Consider the following 13524-nt stretch of genomic DNA (forward strand, 5'->3'; position numbering starts at 1 on the left):
GGTGTGCTCATGCAGCGAGCTCCTGTCCTAACAGGAAGAAGTTTATTTAAAGCCATTAATGATGACTGCATACCACCTGCTGACTCTACAGCTGCTTGCTTGGACACTTGATTCAAAATTCTGCCTGAGACTCAGTATCTGAAAACCTGAAACTGCTACAGCACAGGTGGTCTTAATCTGATTATTGGTATGCCGGATGTTATAGTTGCACTGCCTTGAAAACACCAAACGACCTTTCGTGTCAGCATGAGCATGTGGCTCATGGTACTGAGAGGATCTATGGTTTCTGGCAGATGCAATCGCTTACTGTGTGACTGCGATATGATGAAGTGTGTAAGAATGAAAGACTGGAAAGTTTGAGACAGAAAAAGCTGCTTAATCACACAGAGGGGAGATGGACCAGTGACCTGAGTGATGACAGTGTGGCGGGCAATGGTAAAAAAAAAAAAAAAAACGATGTGGAGGGCTCCGACAGCCAGTGAAAGCTGTTTCAGTGAAAACCCAAAGCATCGCTGCTTGGACAAGTAGAATAGTAGCTGAAGCAACACAGTCCACTGACATGTGTCTGTAATTTAGAGGTGACTTTGAATGAGATGAAATGATCCAGTTTTTTTTGCATGCTTTTTTGTTTGTTTTTTTTACTTGGCTGCATGTCAACTGAGTAAAATCTTCAGAAATATCTTCTTTGGTGAGTTTTAGCATGCAGGGTTTGGCTATAATATTCAAACATGCTTCATGTTTGCTTTCTTACATCAAATATCTTATTCAGTGTTTTACAGTATTTGAATAACTATGCATGGGAAGACAGCTGTAAAACACTGATGCGTTAGGCCTGCAGCACCCTCTGGCTGCCATAAATATCATTTCACCTCCCTGCTTCTCATTTTTTAACTGCCACAGACTGACTGACTCAGAATTATGCCCACTCGGATCAGATGGAGGTCCTATTGTGAGTCAGTCCTTTGATCATCTGAGACTTCAGGGTTCATTTAACAAGCAAAATGCAACACAAATCCAAGTGAATTGTTCCTGCCGCTCCAACGTTACCATCTCCAGAAATGCTCACTTTTAATAACAGGCAGAAATTCAATAAAGGAGTGTGCAGTTCAGTGGCATAGCTCATTTATTACTGAATAAAAATTGGACATGAACACATGCAGACTAAAAACCAGTGTAACAAAATGAACAACCCTAAAATATTTTTGCATGAAGTCTGCATTCCCGGCTGGGAGGACAAAAAAAAGTCACCTACAGTATTCTTTTGAAACTGTACAAAATACAGCATCAGCAACAAATACGTGTTCAATAAAAAAAAAAGAAAACAGACTGTGCAAACATTGATCTTTCCTGAATGACATTTATTTTACATTTATTCAGTACGTCCACTGAGCAGTTTGCTTTTATAAATCAAAGCATTCACATTTCGTCAGTGGTCATCAATCCATCTTTACACTGTAAATAAGTCCCCCCCCAATGTCAATAACATATGTAAAAATCAACAACAAAAAAAAAAAAAAAAAAAAAAAAAGGGGGGGGGGGTAAGCCAGATGTTTTGTCAGGATATATGGAGGAGTCTGGAGCTGATGTCACACTGCAGCCTTGCCTCTACCTGTCTGGGCAGATGTTTAAAGAAGTCTCCATACTTGTAAACCTAACAGTAGAGCGCCTCATGGTGGTCCATCGCAGTTGCAGTCTGCCTTCAGATGCAAAAGTACTAACCATCTAAACCAAATGTCAGCTACAGATCTGCTGCTCTGTATGAGACTCAAAGCAACACAAGGTCATCTCAAAGTCATTTGCGTGCCATTGAGACAAATGGTGATTCACTGTGATCAATCATAATACTAGCAAATTTTTTTAAAACTTGAAAATAAAAAAAAATGTAACTTTGGTGGTTAGATGCAGGGTGTGCATGAGAAACTCAAACTAAGCAGGAAGGAGATCTGCTGGTATACAAAAAAAGCAAATCAAATGAAACATGTTCTCCCAGTCAGGGCAGCGAGGACGCTTTGGACTCAACTGGAAGTTTTTGGTCTTCAATAATGCAAGTTTCAAAAATGTCACCTATCATATTAAGCAAATGTTTGGTTAACTTCTGTATTTAATTTTTCAAGGTACATCTGCTGACGTGACTCCTGCCAATGTTAAATATATTCTAATATTCAGAGGACATGTCTAACTTGATTTGCACATACTCAAAATATTATAGTGACCATCAGCTCCAGAGCCAGAGTGTGTTGGTGTGGGTCTCAGCGGCGATGACGACTATGTCCTGAGTGCCCACTACTGCTGTGGTGTTTGCTCTTGTGGCTACGCTCCCTCTCTCTGTCCCTGTCATACGACCGGGACCTCTCCCTGTCCCTCCTGTCTCGATGGCCACCTCCTCGCTCGTGTTTGTGTTTCTTTGATGACAGGTCGAAGGAGCTGCGGTCTCTGTCTCTCTCACGTTCCCTCTCTCTGTCCCGGTCCCTTTCTACTTTGACTGGACTGCGGGACCGCGACCGAGAGCGCGACCGCTTCCTCTTATGACCGGACCCTCCACCTCCGCTGTTGCTATGACGGCCGCTGGGCTTGGAGTCACTATTGCCATGGTGACTGGACTTCGATTTAAGATGGGGGAGGAGGGGTGAGGGTGGATGCCGCCGAGGCGAAGGGCTGCGGCTGTGAGAGCGAGAATGTGAACGAGAGCTGTAGGTCCCTGAGTGGCTGCGTCTGCTGTTGTAACTGCGAAAGCAAAGGAGAAAAGAAAAATGAAGCCAGAGAGACTCAGCCAGTTCAACGAAATCAGATTGTTTAAACATCCTGCAGTTAAAGCTAGACTCATACAGGTTAAAACTTTGACAAGCACACTGTAGCACTTACTGTCTGCGAGCGGAGCGTGATCTCGAACGCGAACGCGTTCTTGAACGAGAACGACTTCCACTTCTACTGTTCCTCCCGATCTTTACCTCCTTCCTTAACCTGGAAAAAACAAACAGTGTGAATTTAAGAACAGACTTTATTAGGCAAATCGCACATGGCAACTGTTACAAATGCAACATCAAAATATCAATGTTAACATGTGCGTTTCTTACCCATTATGTGGACTCTTGTTGAGCTGGGTCCGGGCGTCTGGCTCCTTTTTAACTGGTTTGAGGTTCTGGGGATTCGGGGATTTCTCTTCCACCTTAACCACTGGGGAGGAGGGTTTGGAAGCAGGAGAGAAACCACCCAGTGTGGACAGTGCAGGAGTACCATCAGGATTCAGGCCCTTGGCCTTCAGCTTAGCCTCTGCCAAGAACACCTTTCTTCGCTCCACTTCCTTCTCCAGCTGCTCATAGTTAGGCTAGGGAGAGGGAGAAGAAAAAAATGTTTACACAAAGTCTGCAAAGAGCGCTGACAGCTTCCCCTGTGGCATACAGTGCAGGAATCTCGGTTAGTGCACCAAAGTAAGCTTGCACAATATCTTGACAAAATTGCAGCAAATTAAATTATCCTGTGAACCAACTTTGCTAAATGGAGAAATTTTTGTGGCCAAACCAAAGTCTTTTTTTTTTTTTAAATCTAATGCCAAAGGAAAATTAAATATTCCAGAAAATAAAACAAACACTCTGAATGTAAGCTGCACTGTTTTGGTTTGCTGAATTTTATACGAGTCACCCAACACTTCACCACAAATGCTCTCAGTTATGGCCCGGCCTCTGCTGGTGGTTTTATCAGTTTCCTGTTTTTGTTTTCTGACAATGGCATGAACCAGTGATACAAACACCACCCATTAAGATTAAAGTAACCCAGCTTTTACTGTCATGTCATTTTCTAACTTGCTTTGCTTCAAGAAGTCCCCCCCCCCCAAAAAAGAAAAGTTGCCTGCTTAAATCCCTTTCACGTATAATCAAGTCCTGGCTTTTCAGTGATTTCTGCAATTACCACATGCCAAATGACCTGAGGTAATGTTTGAAGCCTGATGTAACTCTTTGTTAGCAGATAAAGTGATGGTTGGTCAACAGTTACTGATGACGTCCTGCTGGCTTTCAAAGAGGACACTGAAGCACGTCAGGGAGAGAGTGAAAGGACCTTTAATGTTAACTAGCATTTGTGTGTCCCAGTCTGTAAAAGGCTCATTCACCAAATGTCAGATGAAAACCGTGTTTTCTCTGAAAAGGACTCCAAAACTTCACTTTTTAATTTTGAAATACAGATGTGCTGCTGTTTATTTTTATGTTATAACTTGTGTAATACTGACAGTGATGTTTCATTCCCACAATCTTTGCCAAAGATGGACCTCAGTTCACTGTGTTCTAAATGTGCTTTATCATGCAGGATTTGAGGATAATTAGCATCAGTCACAAAACACACTCACTGCAGGCAGACAGCACTTAGTGCCACACAGCCTCCACTCTGAGTTCAGGAAAACCTTGTACTCATATTTACCTTCTTCCTGGTGTAGAGTTTCAGGGTGGTGATGCAGATATCTTTAATCTCATCTTCACTGGCTCCAAACAGCAGGTACCAATGAGGCCTGGATGGCAGCGGTATCTGAAAAAGACATGCAGGTAGTTACTGTAGTTCTAAAGTGCTATTATTAGAGCAAAAATTGTTTTGATGTGCTAATGTGTGAATGCCAGCTCAAAATAAAACATTAATTTAAAAATTCCTCTCACCTGCAGTGCTCGGGCAGCGAGGTATATACAAGCACAGGCGATAGTCTCAGCTTGAAATCTCACAAACACGTTGGTCCTCAGGCTATCATTCATGTAGTTCCTATGGAGACAAAAAAAAAGAAACAAAAACATAGCATCTTCTCTACACAAAACCTTTCGTCAAGCTTTCACTCAACTGCATTAACCATAACCTAATACTGCAGGTCAATATTCTGCAACATTTCTTTATAGTGCCAACTCCTAATCAAGGATTTAACTTTTAAAATATTCACATTTTTAATCTTTTCCACCCATGATTTTGTGAGTGGTCACTTTTGAACTAGCACTGTTAACTGTTTTTTCCTGGAGTGGTGGATTTGACTTTTGAAATAATAAAGTTCCACAGTGCTTGAGTGAGATACAAACTCAGGTTTAACTTTGTCCATTTCTCTCTGGGGCATCCATGAGAGCACCACACATCACAGATAAAGCATGAAGACACAGATGGTGAAAAGTTTCTACCCTCCAAGTCCACGTCATCTGTGTCCTGAGCGTAACCTTGTTACCCTCTAAGGATGATTGAGACATGGGCACATGCCATGTAAGGTGGGAAGCATGCATGCTAACAGATGTAAAACATTTATCTAGGATGCAGCTACCACAAATCTGAAAGGAATTGGGAAGCAGAGCATGTAAGGTGGCATGCAACCGGTATTTTTGGGAGTCAGTGGCATGTGTATGTGCTCACAGTAAGCCCTGTCTAAGTATGGTTCATAACACTGATTCAAAAGGTCATCTGGAGAACATGTTTCACTTGAAGTTAAAAGCTGTCAAAATGGAAGTTGAAATCGCCACTGATTCCACTTACATACAACTCCCTTCTTGTATGCGGCATCAGAGCCTTCTATAGAAGACGTCAGGTGAGAATGGCTCATGGCATAAGCTAAAAACAGATTACGTGTCTTAGGGTTGTCTAGGACAATGAATAAATGAGATTAGACATTGGGAGAGTATTAGGAATGACAGGATGACCAGGTTGTGAATCAGGTAAGTACAGGGTAGCGTGACCATCTATGTCCTTAAGAAACAGACGTCACAAAGAAAAAAAAAAAAAAAAGGGTGATTACAGAGACATGGCGGTGAGACTCCTTAAAATATCAACACTAATCCCAGTAAGATCACTATCAAAAGAGCCACAATCAATGAGGAAAAAAAATCCTAGAGCTAAACTTCCTCTGGACAGCAGTGACACTTTGATTGCCTTGTCTGTGCCAATTTCCAACATACATAAAATTTGTTTGGACTGCCCCAGTGAAAGTTTGCTGCAAATGCTGAAAATCTGCCATTCAGATAATCTGCCTTCAGTCTAACCTGCCTTGAACAAATGACCTGACCTGCCCTTTGACAGGTGAAAACTAACATGCCGACTCTACTACAAACAACACAGTGCCGTTGGATTCTGACTGCTGCGTGGGTGAGACAGGTCCTTGGAGGCAAAACCTGAGAACTGGATCAGCCTGTAAGACAGACACATGTCTGGACACCACGTCAGTTGGGGACAAGACACAATACCTACTGTCAATATAAAAAATAGGCAGGTAAAGTGTTTAAAAAAAAAAAACTGTTCTGGCTAAGTTTACTTCACTGATAAATGCAAGTAAACGAGGAAAAATAAATAAATAAATAAAGTATAAATCTATCTGTAGCTACTTGGCAAATACTTATTACAGATGAAAACCTTTATAGCAAGACCAAAAAATACAAATCCTTTTGGACACCCAAGAGACAACAAGATGATGCTGGGGAAAGGCCCGCCTGCCCGCCCCCTTCAGTGAATCTTGGCATTGGGATTGGCTGTCAGGAGAGGGGCAGCCAGCCAATGGGGGGAGCTTCCTGAGGTCATGTGGTTGGAGGAGGCAGAGTTCAGAGGTTCTTTATGTGACTTACCAGCATGGACTACCCTTTAATCAAAGAGTAGAGAGAAAGGACAAAGTTAAACCAAGTTCCCTGGGCACCGCAAATCAAAAAGACTTTACAGTAAGCCATGTAAGGGCAGACAAGAGAGTGAGATAAGCAGATTTATAACACAAATTTCTCCATCAGGAAAAAAAAAAAAAAAAAAAAAAAAAAAAAAAAAAAAAAAGGTGGAAGGGTTCAAATGGAGTGAGGGAATGTCGTCGTCAGACCTGGGCAAAATGGTCGTTGAATGCTTTTCAAATGAGTGCCCTCAAACTGGCACTTGAATATCACTTATCTGACAGGTGTTCCAACAGATAGGTCTTTCCCAAGTTCCTGGCAGATAAATCAAGTGCTCTTCAGAAATTCAACCATTTGAAACTCGTTCAACTTCATCTTTAGCCCAGGTCTGGTGGCACTTCTTGTAGACATGACACAGGTTGCTGCTGTGGGGGGTTGGTCTGTGAGGAACTATTAAATAACTTACCAGGCCGTCTGCACCAGTGTCTGGTTCTTCTCACATTCCAGGACTTGAAGGTACATGACAATGATCTGGAATCATACACTGAAGTTAAAACACAGCTATAAAGTCCTAGGTGTGTCTCCAAGATCAAACCTGTTCTGAGAAGAATAGTTTGCTAAACCTGTCACCTGTGCAGCAGAGATTCAATAACTACACTGTACTTACTAATTTAAAAAGTTCAACTCACCTTGTGAGGGTGCTTGACATGCACACAGAAGCCCAGCTCCTTCAGGACCCGCCTTTCCGCTTTGATGACTTGGTTTTTGGTATTTATGTAGTTCTGATCAAGTATCAATGGACTTGGAGTCCTAAGTTTGCAAAGGAATCAAAGTAAAATATTGTTTCCCTATTACAATTAAAGTAAAAGATAAAAGAAAAAAAAAAAAAAAAAAAAAAAAAAGACAGTGCCCTTCTGAATTCCTGCACCCCTTCGTTTTTCCCATTTCAACCAACTCAAAGCAGCAGTTAACTGTCTGCATGCCTGACAGTTTGCTGGGGTTTGTGGACTCCTGTGGTTCCAGTGAAAGCTTGTGAGATCCAAAGACAACCCTCAACCCAAAAAACACCCTGTGGCACAGCTTTAACAGAAATATCAACTCAAATCAATGCTATAGTCACTACTTCAACGCACATGAGATGTATCGTACTTCAAACTTATAACAAATTTTTAACACAAAAATGCAAAATCACCACTACTGTACTCTGTCATGACTAATTCTCATTATATACATACACTGTATAGATCCAGGTTAATTGAACAAAACCATGGAACAGGATCACCATAAGCAGATGATCCAAACTTAGAAGAAAATGTACAGTGCAGTTTTCTTTGTCAAGTGACACTTCAGTTTCACTGTCAACATACTGCACTAACCCACAAAACATTCTGGTTCAGCACTGATGGAGACACACTACATATAGCTTTCGTGGGACAAAAATCATTAAAAAAAAGAAAAGAAAAAAGAAACAGAACCTACACCTACCTACGTATCTTGCCTATATGGAACCTAATTGTGCTCACATGTTGTCCACCATGCACCATCCTCCTATTCCACATCATGCTCACAAGATGAACTAAAATCTGGGATGGAACAAAACCACAATGATTTCTAGGAATTGAATCAGCATGACCCTTGTCAAACCAGCCAATTTCAATTTGTTCCAGATCGGTTGTTATTGTTTCTCAAAGATATTTTAATGTGAATGTAATGCTACAAACCACATGCAACAAAACAAAAAACAGAAAACTTTCCTGAATTAAAGTTATTAATACAGCAGGCACGAATCTTTACATTACAAATCTCACCTAAAATCACACCTGTTTTATGTACCTCGCAGTTACACTTATGAAATGCAAAACCAAATTTGCAGCATATAATGGCAAACTTAAAAACTACAGAACATGCACTGACCCTGCACAAAAACCGACATGGACTCAAAGTAACCAACTGATCACTCCAACTCCAACAAACAAGGCGATATTTCTTTAAAAGCCATGGTTGCAGTTGGTGGATGGGGTTTTGCTCTTTAAGCACAATTAAAATGCATGGTGAGGAGCAGTCAGAGAAGAAAACTACATTACCCAAGGGTCCGCAGATTGACGGACAGATACCCAAAGCTTAAGACTGAACCACAGGAGTCCTCAAGGCGCCCCGGGGGCCAAGGACCTTCGGCCAACCTGTCATCCCCGATCCCAGTGCCCCGAAGTGGCTCAGACCACGGGAGTCTCCCGCAGGAGGGGGTGGGGTGGGCCTGGGGGAGGAGGAAGCTCCCCCTCGCATCATGGTTCATGCCGACAGCTTCATCTTACGTACCATTCCACATCACCCAGGCTTTGGTAAATGTAGCTGGTCGCTGTTAGTTGGTTGCAAGGGAAAAAAGAAGTCAAGTTAATGCCAAAGTCTGCAATATTGACATGAACAGATTTCTATGAAGACACAGACACAGATGCTTTGTCTGTGCCTGTGCCTTACAAATAAATGCACTTCAATTGTTGAAGTGAGTCTGTTGAGGCATTAATTTCAGTGTAATGTCAAACTGATGTTAAATGTAGACAATTACACTTCTCAAACTACCAGTGAAGCGGAAACTGAAAAGTTTTAAAATGGTTTAGAGTACATGGATAAACAAAAGGGCACTTTCACAGCAGACACATATCAGCATCAAACATTAAATTACAAAAACAAAAAAAAAAAAAAGAAATGCAACATGTTTCATATATTACACAATTATTTCCAGGAAAAGGACAATGGATTCAATTTGAATGCTTACTTTTTTCCTCTGAGCTGTCTCAGGTGATGGAAAACATTGATGACATCTCGTATTCGCCGGGGCGCTTCTTCGATCTTGGAGGCCAAGTTGATGCAAGCCATAGCAACAATCTGGAAAATAAAATTATAAGCAAAGCGCAAAGTTGGAAGGAAAACCACAGGAAACAGAGCTCACATGTGGTGAAAACAAATGTGAAACAACCAAGACCTAGTTATTGTTTGGTTTGTGGCAGTGTGCTCAATTTATTAAAATAAAATAAAAAAAAAAAACTTTAATCCAGGGCCTACACCGTAAATACTGTACAGATTATTGCTGACGCCTCAAAAGTGATAGTGTTTTAATTATTTAACAAACTATTTTGTACTGTGACCTTGTGTTTTCTTTCGTACTGACAGGATACCTCTCTTTGTCTTGAATTTGTTTAAGTGAAAGAGTTTGACTCGACAACATGGCTGCCACTAACGTAGGTACAACGTTATGCAAGTTATGCTATGCTAACACTGCCGGCCAAGCAGCGGCCCCACAACACTCCAGAAACTCCTAACACACTTACCTCGAAACTGTGCTTGACGAAGGACTTGGAGTAGAAAAAACGATGAAAAAGTACTTGCCCAGTTGCCATTGCGACCTGTCGAAGGGAATAAAAAGCATGACATTTGTACTTCGTCGTGTAAACTGGCCTAACCTTGCACAATGGATCGCCGCCATTTTAATTCCACCACGCCAACGTCAAGAGCTAATATTAGCACACTGCTAACTAGTAGGCCGCGACGTACTGTATATTACAAAAAAAAGCCTTCTAATTGCTGACTGTTCTGGCTTAAACAACCACCGTTAATGTACTGCAACTATTCAAGAGGGCTTACCTGGGGCAAACGGAGGAGAATACCCGCCGACTGAATCAGTTCACAGCCGAGAATGCGAAGGTCGGTCTCCGTGTTGAGGTCGAGGCCGTCGAGCATCGAAGGCGTCGGCGAGAGCCTCTCCTCCGGTATAAGCGAGTTGTCGATCGTAAGGTACACTTCTGAGTAAACTTTGTCGCCAATAAGAATGCCATCGTTGTTAGTAGACGCGTTGGAAGATACAGAGAGAGGACCTGCAGCCATCTTCACCCGAAAAACAACGATTAGCAGATACTGTGAACACAGCCTCCACAGGGCGACGGCGGAGCAGGGTGATTGGCGAAGTACGTGACGTCAACATGCAGCTGAGTCGAAAATGCTGTGTACATCCGCGGTAGTAAATAGAGTCGCAACGTTGAATCGTTAAATTGTTCCAACTGTACACAACCTGAATGTATTTAAATATTCTAAATGTAAGTTAAAAGTATTTTAATAATAATAATCAAAAAATTATCTGTTTTTTATAATGTTTCCACTGCTTTCCTTTTTAAACCAAAAAGTGCTTGGGCACTTAAGTTATCTGATCCTAAAAACGCAAAAAAAAAAAAAAAAGTACTTTATACATGAATTAAATCAGTTATATCTTTGGTATGACCGTATAAAAGTTTTCCCCAGTCACTGCGTGCTACATGTTGCCCGTTAAACGTCACTACCGGTAATGCAGGCTACATTTCCGACGTCACCCAAAGGCAGCAGGAGGAAACGTATCACCGCCGGTCACCACCGACGGTTTCTTTGACGTGATTTACGGGAAAGTCCGGACTTCTCACTATTACCGCTGGAACATATTCATCCGCCAATTTAAACTAAAAGAAGAAAATATTAATGAAATAAGGAAAAAACAAACAAACAGCAGTTTCATTGTTTGTATGCTCTTCTCACAGTCTACGGGGAGTTTGTACTATTTAATATTTAATTCGATGACTTGACTAGGATCGGTTTTAACTTGTAATTTTGTGTGTAGATTTTATATCGCAAACAAAGTAATTTTAGATACTGTATCAAAATAACTGCCCAAACAAGTGTCCACAGGTGTTACCCAGCTTGCTGCAAAGTGACGGGACTTGCTTCTAGAAGGACTTTGGTTATGTCAAAGATGACAGCGCAAAACAGCATTTAGCACAAGGAACACTTTGTTCAGTGACGGCTCATCTCCCAGGATTTTATAGCCAGAAGCCTTGTAGTTACCAAAAACTGTCAGCAGAGGAAACTAGAGACCCACCAATGGCTATAAAAGAAGTTGTGGGGCTCCTCGGGTCATTCAGTTTGTTCTGTGTGGACTTAGATGCTCATCTTTGTCCTATTTCCTCACCAACAAAGCCACAGGCACTATAGTTAACTTATAACTACAGTAAATGTCATCATTTATTCACAAATATGTCTGGTTAACCAGTGGCAGTCTGTGGGTCTCTGGACAAAAAGAACACAGTTATACTGGTCAGTGTCCTAAATCTCCTCTGTGCCCACCTTGGAATTGATCTTTGATTGCAAATGCAACGGCCAGATATTGTGTTCCCTTGTTTGTAATGTGTAGCAGCTTCTGTTGTTTTGTACTGTTGTTTGTGTTTGAGGTTGTAATAATTTTGCTGCCCTCTTGACCAGCCTTTCAGACTGTTTAATTTGAATATTTGATGGAAATAAAATTAATAAAATCTACATGGCTCCTCAAATTTATCTTTTATTATTACACTTACATTGATGCATTTTTCTACGTAAGTTGTTTTTTAATCAGTTTATGAAAATATCTGACATCTTCAAACAAATTGTAATATTAGACGATAACCTGAGTAAACACCAAAAAATTGTTTTTAAACCCCCCCACCGTTAAATCATGAATTAACTGTGATTATCACATTTTTTTTAAACAGCTCAGTCTCAGTTTCACTAGCCACACCCACCCTGATTACTGCCAGACCTGTTGATTCAAGAAATCACTTAAACAGAACCTGTCTGACAAAGTGAAGTGGGCTAAAAGATCTCAAAAAGCGACACATCATGCCACGATCTAATGCTGAGAAACAAAGTCACTGACGTCTATCAGGATAACAAAGCCATTTCTAAGGCTTTGGGAATGCAGTGAAACCAAGGTGAGAGAAAACCTATAACAGTGGTAAACCTTCTCAGGAGTGGCCAACCTGCCAAAATTACCAATCGACTCAATTACTCATTATAAGAGCTCATCAATGACTCATCCAGGAGGTCACAAAAGAACCCAGAGCAACATCTAAAGAAAATCTAAACACCTAAAGACAAAAAAACCATAAACACTTAGATTTGCCAAAAACCATCTTGATGATCCCCGAGACTTTTGGGAAAATATTCTGTGGACTGATGAGACAAAAGTTGAACTTTTTGGAAGGTTTGGTGTCCCATTACATCTGGCTTAAAATTAACACATAAAAAGAATATCATACAAAGAGTCAAACATGGCAGTTTGTCTGATTGTCTGGGGCTGCTTTGCTGCTTCCTGGACAATTTGCTCTAATTCATGGAACTATGAATTCTGCCCTCTACCAGAAAATCCTGAAGGAGAATGTCCGGTCATCAGTTCATGCCCTGAAGCTCAGGCGCACCTGGGTTACACAGCAGGACAATGATCCAAAACTCACCAGCAGGTCCACCTCTGAATGGCTCAAACAAAACAAAATGAATGTTTTGGAGTGGCCTAGTCAAAGTCCGCACTTAAATCTGATTGAGATGCTTTGTCATGACCTTAAACAGGCCGTTCAAGCTGGACAACCCTCCAGTGTGGCTGAATTAAAACAATTCTGCAAAGAAGAGTGGCCCAAAATTCCTCCACAACGATCTTAAAGACTCATTGCAAAGGTGGCAAGGTGGGGAGGGTTCTAGCCAACGGCTGATCACCCGATATCACGCCAGGCTGAGAATTTTATTGGTTTGTTATCACCACAATTAGCAAGCGGGCGTGGCTATTAGCACTAGGTCAGGTAGGTTTGGATAACCTTTTCCCTTAATAAATGAAATCATCATTTATCACCAGTTATCTTTGTCAAATATTACAATTTGTTTGATAGGAAACATGTGTGATGAATATGCAAAAAAAAAAAGCAAATCTTTTTTTTTTTTTTCATGGCACTGTACAATGAAGCATGCTGTACACAGATAACAGGTTACACATTCAACTCAGAGAAAAAAAAACTGCAGATGTTAGCAAATTATTGCCCAGGGTTAAAGTTTGATCCATGTTTTCCACAACCTTTAGAAAGATTTAGCCATGCCAGTTTTACTCATA

The 13524-nt window shown here is 41.1% G+C and overlaps 1 protein-coding gene across 2 annotated transcripts; it reads right to left on the reverse strand.

The window, feature by feature from the left end:
• Positions 1-1105: 1105 nt before the first annotated feature.
• On the reverse strand, positions 1106-10570 carry ccnl1a (cyclin L1a). Of its 2 annotated transcripts, XM_030743515.1 has the most exons (10): positions 10236-10570; positions 9923-9997; positions 9370-9479; positions 7286-7406; positions 7063-7127; positions 4641-4740; positions 4411-4515; positions 3075-3325; positions 2863-2961; positions 1106-2724 (listed from the first exon to the last, which is right to left on the reverse strand). In XM_030743515.1, exons 1-10 carry the CDS (start codon positions 10473-10475, stop codon positions 2250-2252), a joined length of 1641 nt encoding a protein of 546 aa, XP_030599375.1. In that variant the 5' UTR covers positions 10476-10570; the 3' UTR covers positions 1106-2249. The 2 variants fall into 2 exon arrangements, with proteins under 2 accessions (XP_030599375.1, XP_030599376.1); XM_030743516.1 differs by lacking the exons at positions 9370-9479; positions 9923-9997; positions 10236-10570 and adding an exon at positions 8777-8913.
• Between the last annotated feature and the right edge of the window lie 2954 nt (positions 10571-13524).

Source organism: Archocentrus centrarchus, chromosome 13 (genome assembly GCF_007364275.1).
Source record: "Archocentrus centrarchus isolate MPI-CPG fArcCen1 chromosome 13, fArcCen1, whole genome shotgun sequence".
Lineage (NCBI taxonomy): Eukaryota > Metazoa > Chordata > Actinopteri > Cichliformes > Cichlidae > Archocentrus > Archocentrus centrarchus.